This window comes from Procambarus clarkii, chromosome 46, assembly GCF_040958095.1.
Source record: "Procambarus clarkii isolate CNS0578487 chromosome 46, FALCON_Pclarkii_2.0, whole genome shotgun sequence".
Taxonomy (NCBI): Eukaryota; Metazoa; Arthropoda; class Malacostraca; order Decapoda; family Cambaridae; genus Procambarus; species Procambarus clarkii.
Window position 1 is genome coordinate 18,809,441 of NC_091195.1, and position 22,509 is coordinate 18,831,949.

Genomic DNA, 22,509 nt, shown 5'->3' on the forward strand with positions numbered 1-22,509 from the left:
TCTCTCTCTCTCTCTCTCTCTCTCTCTCTCTCTCTCTCTCTCTCTCTCTCTCTCTCTCTCTCCCTCTTTCTCTCTCTCTCTCTCTCTCTCTCTCTCTCTCTCTCTCTCTCTCTCTCTCTCTCTCTCTCTCTCTCTCTCTCTCTCTCTCTCGTTTCCTATAATCTTTTCATTTCTGTCGACCACGGCAGACAACAGACACTAACTACTGCTAAGACTCCGGCATACTTTCTCCAACTTTAATTGCTTTCTCTGATTCAGGCGGCCGCATTACGAAGGGAGATTTGTTAGGGTGGTGAAAGCAATCTCTCCTTTACCTGAGTGGGAATTTTATTTTTTTATTGTTTTCATTCTACCTCGCTTCCTTCTTGAGGTTATCTTGAGATGATTTCGGGGCTTTAGTGTCCCCGCGGCCCGGTCCTCGACCAGGCCTCCACACCCAGGAAGCAGCCCGTGACAGCTGACTAACACCCAGGTACCTATTTTACTGCTAGGTAACAGGGACATAGGGTGAAAGAAACTCTGCCCATTGTTTCTCGCCGGCGCCTGGGATCGAACCCGGGGCCACAGGATCACAAGTCCAGCGTGCTGTCCGCTCGGCCGACCGGCTCCCTTTCTAACTCATTCGTTCTGCTTTGCGCTTCCCTCTATTCTCCTTTCTTGCCATTATTTTGATTCATTCTTTGTTGACATTCTTTCACAATTCAGCTCTTTAATTTTACTTATATTTCTTCTCTTTCCATCTTTCAGACGTCTCGTCATTTTCCGTTTCTTTTCGTTCCTCTCATTACCCCACATTTGTGCGTCCCTGTCATTCTGTTTCGCCTTATTCTCTTTCACTGATCCTCGCTTTCCTGCTCCCTTCTCTTCCGCTCTCTCTCCTCATTCCTATGTCTCTCTCTCCATCTCCCAATCTCTGCGGACTGTCTCAGGTCTATTAGGCTCCCGTCAATGGACAGAGGGTCACGAAGAGGGAACATTCCTGTAAATCACAATTATGTTTCCTACTAAGACGGGCAGTTTGCGAGTCCGGTTAGCAAGAGATTCCTATTATAACCCGTCGTCTTCTAGTGAAGCTTCATTTACAGAGGATCCTGAAGTTTCATTTACAGGGAATCCTGAAGTTTCATTTACAGGGGATCCTGAAGCTTCATATACAGGGGATCCTGAAGCTTCATTTACAGGGGATCCTGAAGCTTCATTTACAGGGGATCCTGAAGCTTCATCTACAGGGGATCCTGAAGTTTCATTTACAGGGGGTTTTGAAGCTTCATTTACAGGGGTTCCTGAAGCTTCATTTACAGGGGATTTTGAAGCGTCATTTACAGTGGTAAATTGATGACACTTTTTTCAGCGGAAGCTGGTCCTCTTCTTCATTGGGAATAGAATCTCTAATACAACAGGTTGAGATTACTTTGTATATTAGAACCTAATCTTTCCATCGTGGTCCCACACAATCAATCGTAATATATGCAATCAACTGGAGCCCACACAACCACTCGGAGCCCACGCAATCAATCTTGGTCCAACACAATCTACCGAAAGCAACTCAAAAATCTGGTTTTGAACAATTAACAGGCCTTTTTTTTATCATAACCGGCTTGATTTTTTATTTGAATATTCGTATTTTTGGCAGAGTGCAACCTGAAAAGGCGAGGATATAGAAAAAGGGAAGACGGGAGACAATAGAAAGCAGGGAAATGGGGAGACAGAGAACGGGATGCAATGAAGGAAAACTGTTTTTAGAGGGGGGAGTCTATTGCATAAGTGTCTATGGGAGGGGGAACTATTAGCAACCCATCCTCCGAATTGACAGTATGATTTAATACTAAGTGTAATAAGTACGCTTTCTTACTGTCATAAACAGTGCATAATTGCACTTATGGGGCTGTTACATTTACCCAACTCCCTCCCCCGATTTAATTCTCCTCGTTTTCTGTTAAGACACTCAGAATTTTAGGATGAAGTTTTCAATTTCAATTTGCAATTCACAAGTTTTAAATATCAGGAGAAGGGAAATTAAGGAAAGAAGGTAACAGGAAGTTACCCTCGTCACGGCCCTTGTGGATCGTGACGTGAATTAGTAAACTCAGCGATGGATCAAATTTTACCCAAATTTTACAACATATTGGAAAATCGAGAATATGATTCATAAGCGTCATTTTGAGCCGAATTCTCGCTCATTGCACATATTTTGAGTGGCAAATTACGACTTTTTATACCGAAAATATGACAATTAGGGAAAACGACGATATATATATATATATATATATATATATATATATATATATATATATATATATATATATATATATATCGTTATATATATATCTTCGTTATATTTTTTCATAGTTATATTTTTTACTTGAAGGCTCAAATTGTTAGCATTTGGACTCCAAATTTCTATCAGACTGTTGTCTTATATATCAACTTCTGTCGTAATTTTCTCTTTCATGTAAACAACTAATATTTCTCTAGCACATCCCCAGAATGCATCCAATAGCAGCTGTCTTGCTCCCACGTACCTATTTAGTTCTAGGCGAACAGGCGCATCAGATGAAAAAAACGGCTCTTTTCTGTTACGGTCGGGAATCGAACCTTGGGTTCTAGGACTGCCTGGGGTAGATTGATTGCGGTTTGAACTATTAGTAAGAGTTAGAGGTTGAAGGTGCTAAGAGATAAACCTCCTGATTCACCTAACTTGAACCTATCATCGTCTTGAGGTTATCTTGAGATGATTTCGGGGCTTTAGTGTCCCCGCGGCCCGGTCCTCGACCAGGCCTCCACACCTAGGAAGCAGCCCGTGACTGCTGACTAACTCCCAGGTACCTTTTTACTGTTAGGTAACCGGGGTATCAGGGTGGAAGAAACTCTGCCCATTGTTTCTCGCCGGCGTCCGGGATCGAACCCGGAACCACAGGATCACGCGTCCAGTGTTCTGTCCGCTCAGCCACCGGCCCCCCATATAAGTAGAGTGACGTTACAGAAGCTGGGGAGCCGGTCGGCCGAGCGGACAGCACACTGGACTGTGATCCTGTGGTCCTGGGTTCGATCCCAGGCGCCGGCGAGAAACAATGGGCAGAGTTTATTTCACCCTGATGCCCCTGTTACCTAGAAGTAAAATAGGTACCTGGGTGTTAGTCAGCTGTCACGGGCTGCTTCCTGGGGGTGGAGGCCTGGTCGAGGACCGGGCCGCGGGGACACTAAAGCCCCAAAATCATCTCAAGATAACCTAAAGATAAGCAAGAGTGCTAGGAGGCGGCTGAGGTAGCGCCCTCAGCTGCAGGACGACAAGCGAGTTCAAGTATGTTTATTGAGACAAGAAAGAAATACATCTCAAAGGGATAGAATAGCTTAGGCTATGCAGGCGATGAGTCACAATAACGTGGCTGAAGTAAGTTGACCAGACCACACACTAGAAGTTGAAGGGACGACGACGTTTCGGTCCGTCCTGGACCATTCTCAAATCGACTTGAGAATGGTCCAGGACGGACCGAAACGTCGTCGTCGCTTCAACTTCTAGTGTGTGGTCTGGTCAGCTTAGGCTATTTCTACCCCCCGACAGGTGAGGGTGCCAGGGGACGAGGGCTCACCTACCTGGAACCTGTCGTCGGCGGAGTAGGTGACGTGTCCGGCTGTCAGGATATGTAGATCGCGACGCCTCAACCATGTTACCTGGGAGATGTTAAATTACAATGTTTGAAGTGTTTATTTAGCTTTAACCATTCAAACAAGGCACTGCAACCACACAAGCTGCTTCAACCACACAAACAAGGCACTGCAACCACACAAGCTGCTTCAACCACACAAACACGGCACTGCAACCACACAAGCTGCTTCAACCACACAAACACGGCACTGCAACCACACAAGCTGCTTCAACCACACAAACAAGGCACTGCAACCACACAAGCTGCTTCAACCACACAAACAAGGCACTGCAACCACACAAGCTGCTTCAACCACACAAACAAGGCACTGCAACCACACAAGCTGCTTCAACCACACAGTTTCTGCTACCACACAAACAAGGCACTGCAACCACACAAGCTGCTTCAACCACACAAACACACAGTTTCTGACCAGTAACGAGAGGGTGATGCAGTAGATGGCCTAAATTGAAAAAGGTGGTGGGGCTGAAACAGCCAAATCTTGCAATCTTAGCCTAGCAAAATACTATCATAAAACTTCATATACACATATACAAGTATACATATACAAGTATACATATACAAGTATACATATACAAGTATACATATACAAGTATACATATACAAGTATACATATACAAGTATACATATACAAACCCCACCTTCAAAGAATAAACAACCCAAACAAGGAGACACAAAAGAAAACCTTTATTTTTTTTAATATATTAAATGACCTACACGCCCTCCTAAATAATATATAAATGCTCACGCAAAGTTGTAAAAGTATTGGTTACCAATATTTTCCGCTGGAGATAACCTCTTTACCGTCGCTCGAGTTGATAACACTGTGTTTCCTGAGTTACACGCGGTAATTGGCAACAGTGATTGTGAAAAGTCTTTGTGTGTGTGTGTGTATGTGTGTGTGTGTGTGTGTGTGTGTGTGTGTGTGTGTGTGTGTGTGTGTGTGTGTGTGTGTGTGTGTGTGTATTCACCTAGTTGTTCTTGCGTGGGTTGAGCTTTGCTCTTTCGACCCGCCTCTCAACTGTCAATCAACTGTAACTAGCTACTACTACTCCCACCCCCCCATACACACAGGAAGCAGCTCTGTAACAGCTGTCTAACTCCCAGGTACCTATTTACTGCTAGGTAACAGAGGCATCAAAGTGAAAGAAACTTTGCCCATTTGTTTCTGCTTAGTCCGGGAATCTAACCCGCGTCACAGAATTACGAGTAATGCGCGCTGTCCACTCAGCTATCAGACCACCGGTGTGCGTGGGTGTGTGTGTGTGTGTGTGTGTGTGTGTGTGTGTGTGTGTGTGTGTGTGTGTGTGTGTACTCACCTAATGCAAAGCATTAGGTGAGTACTAATGTAAAGCATTTGTAAATGAGTAAAGCATTTGTGTGTGTGTGTGTGTGTGTGTGTGTGTGAATAAATAATTGATGGGTTACTTGGCAGTGTCGAGGTATGTCTCGATCTTCCCCCTTTCCTTCTCTCCATGTCCCTCTCTTTCTCTTACCCTTCCCTCTCTTTCTGCTCCCATCTATCTCCCTCTTTCCAAATCTGCCTCTCTTCTCTCTTTCCTGTTTCCCAGTCTCCTCCTCTCTCTTCCCTTTCCCTCTATTTGCCTCTCCCTTCCACTCGCCAATTCTGTTAATCTGTCACAGAAAAAATAATATTGCAAATGTTTAAAAACTGCTCAGAATCTCCGAGGAAAACAAATAGCTGATTTCAAACCATCACAATCGAGGGGGGGTCAATCTTGTTGCCGATATTTCTTAAAACGAGGCAATGCTGCCGATCTCGACCAGCCTATGACAATAATGTAACCCACCCAGTCCTCCCTCTATGTGTCATCTTGGAAAGCTAAGGGGCTGCTTGCCCCTAGCATCTGGTCTCCCACTTTGGACCGATTTACACAAATGTGTGTGTGTGTGTTTATACACAATGTCGGTGAAAAGGAAACCTTGAATGGCACTGTTCATGAATGTGGTTACCTACGTTACTAAACTACCACCATTACTGTCACCTCTTCCACAACTACCACTATTACTACTACTATTACCACCACCACTACCAATCCTGATACTGTCACTCGTTTAGGCCCACAAGATTAATCCCCAGCGGTATAATTTAACCACGTGATTACGAGTTCGTTAATTAACCTTATAGCGGATTGGCGCGGAAGCCGTTAGTAGAAAGGATAACAAAATAGTTTAGTATATCCATATATTGATTTTGGTGCTGAAGGCCTATATCACTCTCTGGAGGATTATTAAGGTCACGAACAGCTTTATCGAACACATAGCAATTGTACTTTAGTCCTAGAGATAGTAAAGGTCTAAAGGAAACTCGGTGAATTCATCTTTTCGGTGTATGTACAGTTATATATTTATGTAATGTTTATATAATTTCAATGTATATGTTAACACTTTATGTATCTACACTGAAGACTTGCCGGTAAACCCATAGTTTAGTTAACTTTATGGAATTTAAAAATGATTGCAATTAAATAATAAATTATCTGCTTACGGCAATTATTATTATTATTGTTATTTAAGCTGATTAATATAGATGGGAAATTTAATAATTTTAATATCTGGATTTGTGTGTGTTGGGGGGGGGGGGTGTTCATCAGCTTCTGCTAGTATGGACCAGCTTCTGCTAGTATGGACCAGCTTCTGCTAGTATGGACCAGCTTGTGCTAGTATGGACCACCTTCTGCTAGTATGGACCAGCTTCTGCTAGTATGGACCAGCTTCTGCTAGTATGGACCACCACCTGCTAGTATGGACCACCACCTGCTAGTATGGACCACCACCTGCTAGTATGGACCACCTTCTGCTAGTATGGACCACCTTCTGCTAGTATGGACCACCTTCTGCTAGTATGGACCACCACCTGCTAGTATGGACCACCACCTGCTAGTATGGACCACACCTGCTAGTATGGACCACCTTCTGCTAGTATGGACCACCACCTGCTAGTATGGACCAGCTTCTGCTAGTATGGACCAGCTTCTGCTAGTATGGACCAGCTTCTGCTAGTATGGACCAACTTCTGCTAGTATGGACCACCACCTGCTAGTATGGACCACCTTCTGCTAGTATGGACCACCTTCTGCTAGTATGGACCACCTTCTGCTAGTATGGACCACCTTCTGCTAGTATGGACCACCACCTGCTAGTATGGACCACCACCTGCTAGTATGGACCACCACCTGCTAGTATGGACCACCTTCTGCTAGTATGGACCACCTTCTGCTAGTATGGACCACCACCTGCTAGTATGGACCACCACCTGCTAGTATGGACCACCACCTGCTAGTATGGACCAACTTCTGCTAGTATGGACCACCACCTGCTAGTATGGACCACCACCTGCTAGTATGGACCACCACCTGCTAGTATGGACCAGCTTCTGCTAGTATGGACCAACTTCTGCTAGTATGGACCACCACCTGCTAGTATGGACCACCACCTGCTAGTATGGACCACCACCTGCTAGTATGGACCAACTTCTGCTAGTATGGACCACCACCTGCTAGTATGGACCACCACCTGCTAGTATGGACCACCACCTGCTAGTATGGACCAGCTTCTGCTAGTATGGACCAACTTCTGCTAGTATGGACCACCACCTGCTAGTATGGACCACCACCTGCTAGTATGGACCACCACCTGCTAGTATGGACCACCACCTGCTAGTATGGACCACCACCTGCTAGTATGGACCACCACCTGCTAGTATGGACCACCACCTGCTAGTATGGACCAGCTTCTGCTAGTATGGACCAACTTCTGCTAGTATGGACCACCACCTGCTAGTATGGACCACCACCTGCTAGTATGGACCACCACCTGCTAGTATGGACCACCACCTGCTAGTATGGACCACCTTCTGCTAGTATGGACCAACTTCTGCTAGTATGGACCAACTTCTGCTAGTATGGACCACCACCTGCTAGTATGGACCACCACCTGCTAGTATGGACCACCACCTGCTAGTATGGACCAACTTCTGTTAGTATGGACCACAATAGGCACCGAGCGTCTGATATTATGGACCAGGACTGTCATATTATTTTGTTTATCAAACCTTAACTAGGGTTAGCGTAGTTTACCTCTAAATTCTGGGTGTCCTCCCATGAGATAGAGGTAGAGGTTCACTGAGCTATAGAGGTGGGGTTCACCTCTATAGCTTATCCAGCTATAGAGGTGAACCCCGCTTCTCGGTGTATACACAGAGTTCAATAAGCCATTGTGATGGCCTGAATTTAACTCCGAAGGGTGGTTGATGCCTTAGCCCCAAATCAAACCATCTTCTGAATAAGTGGTTAATTTCACCGTAACGGCAAATCTGGTTCTGATATTGTCACGTATCTGGGTTTATAGTTTCCACCTATATCCCCCTCTTCTTGCTAAACGTTTTGTCATTGCCCCACATAATAGTAATCTCTTATGTTGTGATCATGTCTACTTCTACCTTTTTCTTTCCTAATGAGGTGACATCTAGTTCCGTCAGTCTTTCATCATGCTTCTAGTTTATATTCAACGTAAAAATACCTTTAATAAAAAATATAAGGGTGGTAGGAGAAGAAAATAAGTGTTTAGTGAGGATCCACTAGATCTTCTCTGAGTACTCTTTATTTTCTTATCCAAGGCTATGGGTCCCTACACTTGCACCAGAGGTGGTACCCCTTTTAGGTATACATGTAATATATATGACTGTCAGACCACGGAGGAAGAATTTTAATAGGAATTTCCTTAAATACCTTCGTATTTAATAATACATCTTCAGAAGGGTGAAAATGTATTATTAAATACGAAAATACTTGAGGAAATTTATGTTTAAATTCTTCCTCCGTGGTCTGACACTGTCATATTTTTCATCACGTTAAATTTCGTGATTTACACACACACACACACATATATATATATATATAATATATATATATATATATATATATATATATATATATATATATATATATATATATATATATATATATATATATATATATAGGGTGAAGAGGGTTAAGGCGTACCTGTTATGCCAGTTGCTGGAAGGCTTCTGTGCTGGCTAGGGTTCGAGTCTCCTGGTGGGAAAGTGTTCTAAAGTTGTATACTTCACTCTCGTGTTTAGGAGAGTTGTGCCTTAAGCATAGACACTGTGTCTTCCCATATTAACAGGGACTTGATGAAATTAACGTCTAAATGACCCCTCACTTGCTCTAGTGCTCTTGGGAGGTGTTGATCTTTGGTGTATTTAAATACTCCGAAATTACCATCTCTTTTAAGGGTCTGAGCAGGTGGTGAAGAGGGTTAAGGCGTACCTGTTATGCCAGTTGCTGGAAGGCTTCTGTGCTGGCTAGGGTTCGAGTCTCCTGGTGGGAAAGTGTTCTAAAGTTGTATATATATATATATATATATATATATATATATATATATATATATATATATATATATATAATGTGTGTATATCACGAAAATAAACACGTGATAAAGAATGTGACAATGTCAGACCACGGAGGAAAATGAAACAGGAATTTCCTTAAGTACTTTCGTATATTAAATACATCTTCAGAAGGAATCATTCCTTCTGAAGATGTATTTAATATACGAAAGTACTTAAGGAAATTCCTGTTTCATTTTCCTCCGTGGTCTGACATTGTCCCTACATATATATATATATATATATATATATATATATATATATATATATATATATATATATATATATATTATATATATTATATATATATATATATATATATATATATATATATTCTATAAAATTAAATGATACCGATAAAAAAATTATAGTTTCAAAAAAGATAATTGTTTATTACATATATAAATACTTTAATTTTTTAGTAACATTTTAAATATATATATATAATCATTATAAATCGTGTGAGTTCATCATTTTCTCACAGACGTAAAATTTTTGAACATTTTCATTATATATCATACACACACACACACACAATATATATATATATATATATATATATATATATATATATATATATATATATATATATATATATATATATATATATATATATAATATAGCGTCTGTGACATATGATCACATGTCTTGTGATCATATATATAAATATTCTTAAAATATAGTGGCCATGAGAGAATATATGTACTTTTCATGTCTCTAAAATGCATCGTATATCACTGGCTACGTGGGCCAATATTGCCACCCCGTGATCTCAAAAGGTCTGAATAAAAGTTTAGAACGCGTGAACCCACCTCGACTATATTAAGTACAATCTATTGCTGGCACTGTGCTTATGTAGAGATATGTGACCTTTTTATGTAAATGAAAATATATGTATATAGAGGTAAATGGCTGCTTGAGGCTATACCTCCCTATCAACCTTCACCCCTTACACCCCCTAGCCAAGCCCCCACTCGACCCCCTCTCCTACCAATTCCAGGAAACAGCCCTTGCAACATCAGTCTTGTACTCGTAGTCGCCATCTATAATTATGTAGCTAAACAGGTCCAATATATCACTGGTTAAACATGAGCGATGCGTTCAGAGGTTTAAGTCTGTAATTATATGATATTATTTGTTCAAATAAGTTTGCTGTAATTGCTTCCACCCTGCTGGTTTGCGTCGGTGGAATACAGTAATTCACGGAGTTTAATTACACACTAAGGTATGGCTGGTATATCGTTATCGCGCCCACATAGCGATATATCATTGCTATAATGGGACGAATCGTTGTTATAATCTATCATTGCTGATATGATCTATCATTAATGATACATCGTTGCTATAATGATCTTTCATGGCATAATAATCAATTCATTATCATTGCACATCTGTCGAACTTAAACAAATTGATTTTTCTATTGTTTCCTCCAATAAACAAATCGGCTTTTCATATTCACCTAGTTGTGTTCACCTAGTTGTGTTCACCTAGTTGTGTTCACCTAGTTGTGTTTGCGGGGGTTGAGCTTTGCTCTTTCGGCCCGCCTCTCAACTGTTTACTAACTACTATTTTTTTTCTCACACCACACACTCCAGGAAGCAGCCCGCGACAGCTGACTAACTCCCAGGTATCTATTTACTGCTAGGTAACAGGGGCATTCAGGGTGAAAGAAACTTTGCCCATTTGTTTCTGCTTCGTGCGGGAATCGAACCCGCACCACAGAATTACGAGAACTGCGCGCTATCCACCAGGCCCCTTACCGAATAACCATTATCGTGTACTAGGACTTGTAACCCGAAGGAGGCGCGTAGGCTCCTTGGTGCCCTAAATCACAGGGCTTCGCCATGCTGGTCCCCGATTCGCTTGCTAGCAGGAAAAAAGGTGGTTGAGTGAATGTTCAGGACGGTTTATCATGGGCAGTCTCCGTGGTGTAGGGGTAAGACACTCGCCTGGCGTTCCGCGAGCGCTATGTCATGGGTTCGTATCCTGGCCGGGGAGGATTTACTGGGCGCAATTCCTTAACTGTAGCCTCTGTTTAACGCAACAGTAAAATGTGTACTTGGATGAAAAAACGATTCTTCGCGGCGGGGGATCGTATTCCAGGGACCATAGGATTAAGGACCTGCCCGAAACGCTACGCGTACTAGTGGCTGTACAAGAATGTAACAACTCTTGTATATATCTCAAAAAAAAAAAAAAAAAATGGGAGGAAATGGCTCCTGGTGGCTGAGCCTCGCCTCGCTGCAAGAAGGGCTTCAACCTTCCAGCCGGAGGCGAGGGGAAACTAACCCAAACGCGGTGCGGGAATTACCATTTTTTCCCCTCTCCTGGTCGATGGAGCTTACTGAACAAAGACAAAAAAGCTGTATAAATTAACTTGAGGGAGGTATCTTGTGCATGTATCTTGGAACCGCAATAAGGGAAGGGTATTATCAGCAGTAAACACCAAGCTATTACGGCTATATAGCACTTTTGACGGGATCGGGATTAGGATTTGGGATTGGACGAGGGAATTAGAATGGTGCCCCAACCACTTGGACGGTCGTAGATTGAACGCCGACCTGCATGAAGCGAGACCGTCGCTCTACCGTCTAACCCAAGTATGAAAAAGTCGCTTCCTGGTCGACAAATTGCCTGAATACTGACTAAAATCTCAATGGAAGAAAAAATCCAACTCCCAACAAAATTCCTACAGTTTCCGTTAATGAACAGAAAACGGGCGTCAGAAAAACTAATATCCCCCGCCCCCCCCCCAAACCAACACACTTTTTTAACCGAAGGTAATCTACGCCTCTATCACGTCTGTGGTGTGGAAAATAAACTTTGTACCATAGAGTGATTGATAAGAATTATAAAGTGTTTCTATAGGATGTGTTGGAAGCTTCCGAGTTTGTTGTGTGTTTTTTTTTGTATTTTGTTGAACAAATCGGTAGTCTAATGTGTTCATGATGTGGAGAGAGAATTATCAACCTTTTTCTCTCTCTCTCTCTCTCTCTCTCTCTCTCTCTCTCTCTCTCTCTCTCTCTCTCTCTCTCTCTCTCTCTCTCTCTCTCTCTCTCTCTCTCTCTCTCTCTCTCTCTCTCTCTCTCTCTCTCTCTCTCTCTCTCTCTCTCTCTCTCTCTCTCTCTCTCTCTCTCTGCCACATCAATTATTCGTATTAACCCCATTCTTACTCACCTATTCATCCTTCTCCAACACTTCTTGATTGTCTCTCATTGTTGTTCTTCCCTACAACAATCTTCAACAGTGTCTCCCTCACTCTCACCAACGCTTTTGTCCCCACATAACAATCCCCAACACCAACAATTACGTTTCACATGAAACGCTCCACCACAATCTCCAACACTTCCTCACATCCCCCCATCTTTCTCAGACGACCCAACCCTCGTCCTCCCCAACATTCCTCCCTCTTCGCCAACACTATCTCCCCCACTATGCTTCACTGGTTCCGCGACCAGCACCCCCTTTCCCTATTGTCCGACCCCCTCCCTTTGCCCACTAATACAGTCTCTTCATAAATTTAGTATTATAATCTAGGGGGGTCATCGCCCCCTCTCTCTCGCCAGAACTCTCCGTGGTAGCCATTATGAGTATACACCTAGACTCCTATTCCCATTTTTCCCCTTTAACTCCTTGCCCTTAGCTCTCTTAATAGGCTCCCATTAGCACCGTTAACTTCTAGCACTTAGGGCTCTTAGGCCATACATTCATCACTCTTAGCTTATAAACGATAACTTCCTTAACTCCTGAGGCATGATCACCACACTGTGCTATGGTCTCTCACCACCCTTAATTCCTAGCCCTTAACACCCTTAATGGGGGGGGGGGGTTAACTTTAGTCATGGACTATGTTTAGGACTAAAGTATATTTTTGGTTGGTCATATTTTGTGGGGCCTTAATAACCCTCCAGAGGTTGATAGGCCTTAATAACCCTCCAGAGGTTGATAGGTCTTAATAACCCTCCAGAGGTTGATAGGTCTTAATAACCCTCCAGAGGTTGATAGGCCTTAATAACCCTCCAGAGGTTGATAGGTCTTAATAACCCTCCAGAGGTTGATAGGTCTTAATAACCCTCCAGAGGTTGATAGGCCTTAATAACCCTCCAGAGGTTGATAGGTCTTAATAACCCTCCAGAGGTTGATAGGCCTTAATAACCCTCCAGAGGTTGATAGGCCTTAATAACCCTCCAGAGGTTGATAGGCCTTAATAACCCTCCAGAGGTTGATAGGTCTTAATAACCCTCCAGAGGTTGATAGGCCTTAATAACCCTCCAGAGGTTGATAGGCCTTAATAACCCTCCCTTAATAACCCTCCAGAGGTTGATAGGCCTTAATAACCCTCCCTTAATAACCCTCCAGAGGTTGGTAGGCCTTAATAAACCTCCCTTAATAACCCTCCAGAGGTTGATAGGCCTTAATAACCCTCCCTTAATAACCCTCCAGAGGTTGATAGGCCTTAATAACCCTCCAGAGGTTGATAGGTCTTAATAACCCTCCAGAGGTTGATAGGCCTTAATAACCCACCAGAGGTTGATAGGTCTTAATAACCCACCAGAGGTTGATAGGCCTTAATAACCCTCCAGAGGTTGATAGGCCTTAATAACCCTCCCTTAATAACCCTCCAGAGGTTGATAGGCCTTAATAACCCTCCAGAGGTTGATAGGCCTTAATAACCCTCCCTTAATAACCCTCCAGAGGTTGATAGGCCTTAATAACCCTCCAGAGGTTGATAGGTCTTAATAACCCTCCAGAGGTTGATAGGCCTTAATAACCCTCCAGAGGTTGATAGGCCTTAATAACCCTCCCTTAATAACCCTCCAGAGGTTGATAGGCCTTAATAACCCTCCAGAGGTTGATAGGCCTTAATAACCCTCCCTTAATAACCCTCCAGAGGTTGATAGGCCTTAATAACCCTCCAGAGGTTGATAGGTCTTAATAACCCTCCAGAGGTTGATAGGCCTTAATAACCCTCCCTTAATAACCCTCCAGAGGTTGATAGGCCTTAATAACCCTCCAGAGGTTGATAGGTCTTAATAACCCTCCAGAGGTTGATAGGCCTTAATAACCCTCCAGAGGTTGATAGGCCTTAATAACCCTCCCTTAATAACCCTCCAGAGGTTGATAGGCCTTAATAACCCTCCAGAGGTTGATAGGCCTTAATAACCCTCCCTTAATAACCCTCCAGAGGTTGATAGGCCTTAATAACCCTCCAGAGGTTGATAGGTCTTAATAACCCTCCAGAGGTTGATAGGCCTTAATAACCCTCCAGAGGTTGATAGGCCTTAATAACCCTCCCTTAATAACCCTCCAGAGGTTGATAGGCCTTAATAACCCTCCAGAGGTTGATAGGCCTTAATAACCCTCCAGAGGTTGATAGGCCTTAATAACCCTCCAGAGGTTGATAGGTCTTAATAACCCTCCAGAGGTTGATAGGCCTTAATAACCCTCCAGAGGTTGATAGGCCTTAATAACCCTCCCTTAATAACCCTCCAGAGGTTGATAGGCCTTAATAACCCTCCAGAGGTTGATAGGCCTTAATAACCCTCCAGAGGTTGATAGGCCTTAATAACCCTCCCTTAATAACCCTCCAGAGGTTGATAGGCCTTAATAACCCTCCAGAGGTTGATAGGTCTTAATAACCCTCCAGAGGTTGATAGGTCTTAATAACCCTCCAGAGGTTGATAGGCCTTAATAACCCTCCAGAGGTTGATAGGCCTTAATAACCCTCCAGAGGTTGATAGGCCTTAATAACCCTCCAGAGGTTGATAGGCCTTAATAACCCTCCCTTAATAACCCTCCAGAGGTTGATAGGTCTTAATAACCCTCCAGAGGTTGATAGGCCTTAATAACCCTCCCTTAATAACCCTCCAGAGGTTGATAGGCCTTAATAACCCTCCCTTAATAACCCTCCAGAGGTTGATAGGCCTTAATAACCCTCCCTTAATAACCCTCCAGAGGTTGATAGGTCTTAATAACCCTCCAGAGGTTGATAGGTCTTAATAACCCTCCAGAGGCTGATAGGCCTTAATAACCCTCCAGAGGCTGATAGGCCTTAATAACCCTCCAGAGGTTGATAGGCCTTAATAACCCTCCAGAGGCTGATAGGCCTTAATAACCCTCCAGAGGTTGATAGGTCTTAATAACCCTCCAGAGGTTAATAGGCCTTAATAACCCTCCAGAGGTTGATAGGCCTTAATAACCCTCCAGAGGTTGATAGGCCTTAATAACCCTCCAGAGGCTGATAGACCTTAATAACCCTCCAGAGGCTGATAGACCTTAATAACCCTCCAGAGGCTGATAGGCCTTAATAACCCTCCAGAGGCTGATAGGCCTTAATAACCCTCCAGAGGCTGATAGGCCTTAATAACCCTCCAGAGGTTGATAGGCCTTAATAACCCTCCAGAGGCTGATAGGCCTTAATAACCCTCCAGAGGCTGATAGGCCTTAATAACCCTCCAGTGGCTGATAGGCCTTAATAACCCTCCAGAGGCTGATAGGCCTCACGCTCAACACCATAACAAACCCATTTAATATTCAGTTGCCTTTGCTTTGTCTCACTCAGAAAATAACGACAAATTAACTTTTAACTTAAAACTTAACACCCCCCCCCCCCTTAGATCTTTAAAAGGAGCCACCAGTGGCTACCATGTGACCTCTTACTCTCTTTTGCCCAACCACTTGGGCTGGACGGTAGAGCGACGGTCTCGCTTCATGCAGGTCGGCGCTCAATTCCCGACCGTCCACAATTGGTTGGGCACCATTCCTTTCCCCCTCCGTCCCATCCCAAATCCTGACCCCTTTCCCAGTGCTATATAGTCGTAATGGTTTGGCGCTTTCCCCCCTGATAGTTCCCTTCCCAAATGACCTTCCCAATGGTTCTTCTCTGTATGGCATACTGTCTTAATGAGCTTTCTGACGCCTTATATTCGTGGCACCATCCATGGTGCCCTAACCTAACCAACCTTGATGGTCCCCATGGCTCAAATACAGTGTTCCAAAGAGGACAAAATCCATGGGCAGCTTCCCCCTGCAGGAGTTACGGTCTCCCTAAGAATGGGGTCGAGCAGGTGTGAGCCGTTATTACAGGCGTCCCCAGCGGCGCCTGTTTGTGGGATGTCGATCCCCCAATACCGGAGAATGGGGGGGGGTGAGGGGGCATTGTAGGGGGGGAAGGAAAGGGGTTGGAAATGAACGTAGAGAGGAGACGACGCATCCCCCCTCTCCCCACACACACACACACACACACACACACACACACACACACACCCACCCACACACCCACACACACACACACACACACACACACACACACACACACACGCAAATTATTAGGTGATCTCTTACTCACAATTTTTATTGTGAGTTTATTGTTTTTATTATTGTTTTAGCGAGTTTATTGTTTATTATTTTATTTATTTTATTTTTATTTTTATTGGTGATCTTACTCACAATTAGGTGAGTACGCAAGCACAAGCCGAAGCTTGAAAAAGTTCACAGGTATGCCACTAGACTTGTCCCAGAACTACGAGGAAACGCTGCGTGAAATGCACCTCACGACACAGGAAGACAGGAGAGCTCGGGGAGACATGATCAATACCTACAGAATTCTCAGAGGAATTGACAGGGTAGATAGACACTGTTTAACACGGGTGGTATGCGAACAAGGGGACACAGGTGGAAACTGAGTTCCCAAATGAGCCACAGGGACGTTAGAAAGAACTTTTTCAGTGTCAGAGTAGTTAACAGATGGAATACATTAGGCAGTGATGTGGTGGAGGCTGACTCCATACACAGTTTCAAGTGTAGATATGATAGAGAGCCCAGTAGGCTCAGGAACCTGTTCACCAGTTGATTGACAGTTGAGAGGCTGGACCAAAGAGCCAGAGCTCAACCCCCGCAAGCACAAGCGTGTACACACACACACACACACACACACACACTCACCGAACGGTCGTTCAGGTGATAAACAATGCAGGGCAGCTTGGCCGTCTGTCCTTCTTCAACCGTAACTGTCTCCTCTGCTCGACCGAATTCTGGGCTCCGTCCGCGCCAACCATCAGCCGCCCGCACGCCCACGCCCACGCCTCCTGATTGGTGCAGAGAGAGAGAGAGAACAGAGATTGGTGATTTGTTATCAAATTGGATGCGTGCACAGCTTCCTGATTGGTCCAAAGAGACGGGGGGGGGGGGTGAATGGTGATAGGTGGCTAACTTGGACCTTCCTCACCTGATTGATCCAAAGAGGAAATAAAGCTCGTTGATTGGTTGCAGATGCTGGTCGTGTACTGTACTTGTTATTAATACGGATTAAAGAGAAAATGCAAATATATAATTAAATGTAATTACATTATCAAACTATAATTATTATAAATTCCAAAAATATAATTATATAAAAATCTTTTTATTTTTCAAATATTAAAATACTATCTTTTGTGTGTTAAGGGATGTATACTTTAAGAATAATACCCTTTACTCTTAGACACTAGAAAGTATACTCTTTCCCTTTGCCTAGTTTACTTTAATTCTGGACTATGTTAAAGACTTAAGTATAACTGCTAATTGGTCAGTAAGCTGTTGTTGTGGTCTTAAAAGACCCTCTAGAGGTTGATTGGCCTTAATTTATTTAAGCTTAACACGAAATCAACGATAAGACAAAAACATGATATTCTATTATTATATTCTGATGCAATAATATATTTAACATAATATATAAAATTAAAAAAACATACAGAAAATATAGAAGCGTAATATAATTTTTGCATTATTACAAAATAGTTATATAATGGCAGCACTAAATTATCAACAACATTTTCAGTTTTCAGGAAAATTTGTTTAAAATAATTTTTAATTAAATCTTATTTAAGCTGTTTTTTGTAAAGTCCAATTCAAATAAACAGGTATATATGAATTTACAGTGGAGTATATGTATGGCTTTATTAACACTTTGGAGGGTGATAGACAACATTTAACCTAGTCCTTAAAAAAACACAATTATCAAACTTCAGACAATCAAGCAATGTTAAATAATCACCATATAACATTCATTACTCACCAAAGGAGCAAAAATTGTCATTATTGAACCCACAAATCATAACTACAGAACCTCAATTCAATTCGTTTTAGAAACCTGAAATTATCTCTATTACATCAAATGACTACTGAATCGAATACTAATATAAAACAAGTTGCATATTCTTAACGAAAATGACTCGAAGGGAAAGAGGTGGTGGTGAAAGGGGGGAGCGAGAGGAGACGGTGAGAGAATGGTGACATGAAGGTGAGAGGATAGTGAGGGGGAGAAGGTCGTGAAGGGGGTGGGGGGAGGCGGAGGGTGAAAATGCCTTCTGCGAAGCCGAAATCAAGAACGTAATTTCCCGCGGGGAACCTGTTTGTCCTGCCTGGACAGCTGTTGTTGTGGTCCCGATGATGTGTGGGCGTGTGTGTGAGAGGGAAGCTTGTGTGTGTGTGTGTGTGTGTGTGTGTGAGAGGGAAGCTTGTGTGTGTGTGTGTGTGTGTGTGTGAGAGGGAGGCTGGTGTGTGTGTGTGTGTGTGTGAGAGGGAAGCTGGTGTGTGTGTGTGAGAGGGAAGCTTGTGTGTGTGTGTGTGTGTGTGTGTGTGTGTGTGTGTGTGTGAGGGAAGCTTGTGTGTGTGTGTGTGTGAGAGGGAAGCTTGTGTGTGTGTGTGTGAGAGAGGGAAGCTGGTGTGTGTGTGTGTCTATGGGGATGGCTAGGGTGTTTGTGTGTGTGGGGAGGGGGTGCATGAGAGAGAGAGAGAGAGAGAGAGAGAGAGAGAGAGAGAGAGAGAGAGAGAGAGAATTATACAATACACATACCCGCATCTGGCACAATGAAGGTCATTTCCAGCAGAAAATTACCTCAAACAAAACAAGGCCATTCAAACCGTTCTTAACTGTAACATCAAAACGATAAAAAAAGGCCTTTGCTGCAAAAGCTATTTCCCCTCTTTTCCCCCCGACCTATACTTAACTTTGATGTCCAAAGGGTTTGGAAAGGATAAGGAAGGTAGAGGGATGGGGAGGCGAAATTCTGGAAGAGGAAGTAGGTATAGAGAGAGAGAGAGAGAGAGGGGGGGGGGGGGGGGGGGGTTCAAAGTTCGTTGGCTTGCCGACCCCTACCTGTTTTGCTTTTTGCTTTCTCCTCCCTTCACTATATCTTTAACCTCTTGCCAGTTATTCTTCCTCCTTATCTTCCTACTTCCTACCTTATGCCACCGCCGCTCTACCTCCTGTGCTGATCTTCCTTCTCGTCAGCTTCCTAATCTCTCTCTACTTCCTTATCTACTAGGACGTCTACTTCTACCACTAACCATCTAAGGGGTAGAGTTTCAGCCCAGACGAGTTGCCAGGACCAGGAGGCGGGCCTGTGACGAGTTGAATAACACCTCAGAGGAGGAGCCCCGGAACTAGAGTTCAACCCACAGTTGGCTTCACTCACTCACTCACTCGTTCGCGCACGCACACTGGCACTCTTAAACTCTCAGGAATCTATACACCAGCTGATTGACAGTTGAGAGGCGGGACCAAGGAGGCGGAGCTCAACCCCCGCAAGCACACCTAGTTGAGTACACACACCTCGGGCGACCTTTCCAATATTATTCAACAATTTTAATGTATTTTCCCCTATATCTACGAGAGATTGTTCGCAATGGAATGAAAAAAATGTAGGCTTGTTCCCAACAAGGCAAAGTACGGCTTTGTATAATCTTTTAAATCTTTCGAATTTATTTGATGTGTAGTTGAAGCAATATATATATGCGTGTATGTGTATTCATGTAAAGAATGCATATGTATCAAATGTTTGTGCTTGTTTGTACGTATTCATTTATGTATTATGGGTGTGTGTGTTTATATATGTATATATTTACACATTATATAAATAGAAGTATATTTATACTTTATATATATATATATATATATATATATGTATATATATATATGTATATATATATGTCGTACATAGTAGCCAGAACGCACTTCTTAGCCTACTATGCAAGGCCCGATTTGCCTAATAAGCCAAGTTTTCATGAATTGTTTTTCGACTATCAAACCTACCTAACCTAACCTAACCTAACTTTTTCGGCTACCTAACCGAACCTAACCTATAAAGATAGGTTAGGTTAGGTTAGGTAGGGTTGGTTAGGTTCGGTCATATATCTACGTTAATTTTAACTCCAATAAAAAAATTGACCTCATACATAATGAAATGGGTAGCTTTATCATTTCATAAGAAAAAAATTAGAGAAAATATATTAATTCAGGAAAACTTGGCTCATTAGGCAAATCGGGCCTTGCATAGCAGGCCGAGTACGACGTTCTGGCTACTAGGTACAACATATATATATGTCGTACCTAGTAGCCAGAACGCACTTCTCAGCCTACTATGCAAGGCCCGATTTGCCTAATAAGCCAAGTTTTTCTGAAATAATATATTTTCTCTATTTTTTTTCCTATTAAATTATAAAACTACCCATATCATTATGTATGAGGTCAATTTTATTTTATTGGAGTTAAAATTAACGTAGATATATGACCGAACCTAACCAACCCTACCTAACCTAACCTATCTTTAGAGGTTAGGTTAGGTAGCCGAAAAAGTTAGGTTAGGTAGGTTAGGTAGTCGAAAAACAATTAATTCATGAAACTTGGCTTATTAGGCAAATTGGGCCTTGCATAGTAGGCTGAGAAGTGCGTTCTGGCTACTAGGTACGACATATATATATATATATATATATATATATATATATATATATATATATATATATATATATATATATATATATATATGTCGTACCTAGTAGCCAGAATGCACTTCTTGGCCTACTATGCAAGGCCCGATTTGCCTAATAAGCCAAGTTTTCATGAATTAATTGTTTTTCGAATACCTAACCTACCTAACCTAACCTAACCTAACTTTTTCGGCTACCTAACCTAACCTATAAAGATAGGTTAGGTTAGGTTAGGTAGGGTTGGTTAGGTTCGGTCATATATCTACGTTAATTTTAACTCCAATAAAAAAAAATTGACCTCATACATAATGAAATGGGTAGCTTTGTCATTTGATAAGAAAAAAATTAGAGAAAATATATTAATTCAGGAACACTTGGCTTATTAGGCAAATCGGGCCTTGCATAGTAAGCCAAAAAGTGCGTTCTGGCTACTAGGTACGACATATATATATATATATATATATATATATATATATATATATATATATATATATAATATAAAATTGTGTGTGTGTGAAAGTGTGCACATGTTTATGCACCTTGCTGTGGAAGGGGAGGGGTTAAACTTTAGTTCTTGGCCCCCACCTCTCAGCCTATCGTCAATTTTTTGATTTCTAAAACCGTTGTCAGGATAAGATGGCTCGTTGTTGTCAACTTAAAATGAGAATATACATAGAATATATACATAGAGAATATTTCATGGTTTGGTTTACCTTTTGTGCTTAAGGCCTATCAACCCATGAACGGTGTGTGTCTTGAGGCTACAATAATTTAATCAGCTTGAGAGGCGGGCCGAAAGAGCCAGAGCTCAACCCCCGCAAACACAACTAGGTGAATACACACACACGCCGCCTCAAGACCAGCACATTCTGAGGCACATGCAAGAACGGTATAAAAATGTACACTATAGCTGGATCACCAGAGAGAGCAAGCGAGGGAGAGAGCAAATGGGGGGAGGGGGGTGTGGCAGGGTTTAAGCCAGGCCCCTCCTCCTCGTATACACTTAAAAGAGGAAGTGCCGATGGGAGAAACCACGCCCACATACACTCGCCCGGCTTGTAATAATGGTAGGCAACCAATCCCATATAGGCTAGCCAGTTATGACTTTCTTGCCCCCACTCACGATCGCCACATACTCCTCCGAACACTTGAATGTGAACGAGCTGGTATATATATTATAAGATATAGATATAACTATAATTATAATTTTGTTGATATTCTTATAAATATCATCCTATAGTAAACCAGCAGTAGAAATTAACGTGGAATAATTAATCGAATATCTTGTGAAAATATTTCTGATCTCACTCATAAAGTCCTGAAAGTTGCAGCGATGACCATTAAATATTACGATGAATACCGTCAGGAGACATTTATATATGGACCTAATAAACTAAGAACTCGGCAGTGTGATGTTCCCCGCATATTCTGTATGTCCCCAACCCCCTGTCTGTCTGTCCCCTCCCCCCCCCCCGCTCTGTACCCAAGCTATTCTGGTCGCTCCACCCCCTCTGCAATTCATTCTTCTCCCATCCCCCCCCCCCTTGCCTATTTCCCCCTCTCTCCAGCTTCGCCATGAGTCGGTCCTGAAGTGTTTTATTCCCCCCCTCATCTCTATCCCTCTCCCTCTCCCCTACCCCTCCCCTCTCCCTTACCCCTCCCCT

General features: G+C 42.7%; 1 protein-coding gene across 1 annotated transcript in view; it reads right to left on the bottom strand.

Moving 5' to 3' along the window:
- Nucleotides 1-18,957, bottom strand: part of LOC123770596 (zwei Ig domain protein zig-8) — a 30,696-nt gene extending 11,739 nt beyond the window's left edge. Inside the window, exons 1-3 of the mRNA XM_069301567.1 lie at nt 18,933-18,957; nt 17,045-17,187; nt 3,595-3,672 (exon numbers count right to left, since the gene is read on the bottom strand). Of these exons, the coding sequence (XP_069157668.1) occupies nt 3,595-3,672; nt 17,045-17,187; nt 18,933-18,957 (246 nt within the window). The remainder of the gene's footprint in view (nt 1-3,594; nt 3,673-17,044; nt 17,188-18,932) is intronic.
- Between the last annotated feature and the right edge of the window lie 3,552 nt (nt 18,958-22,509).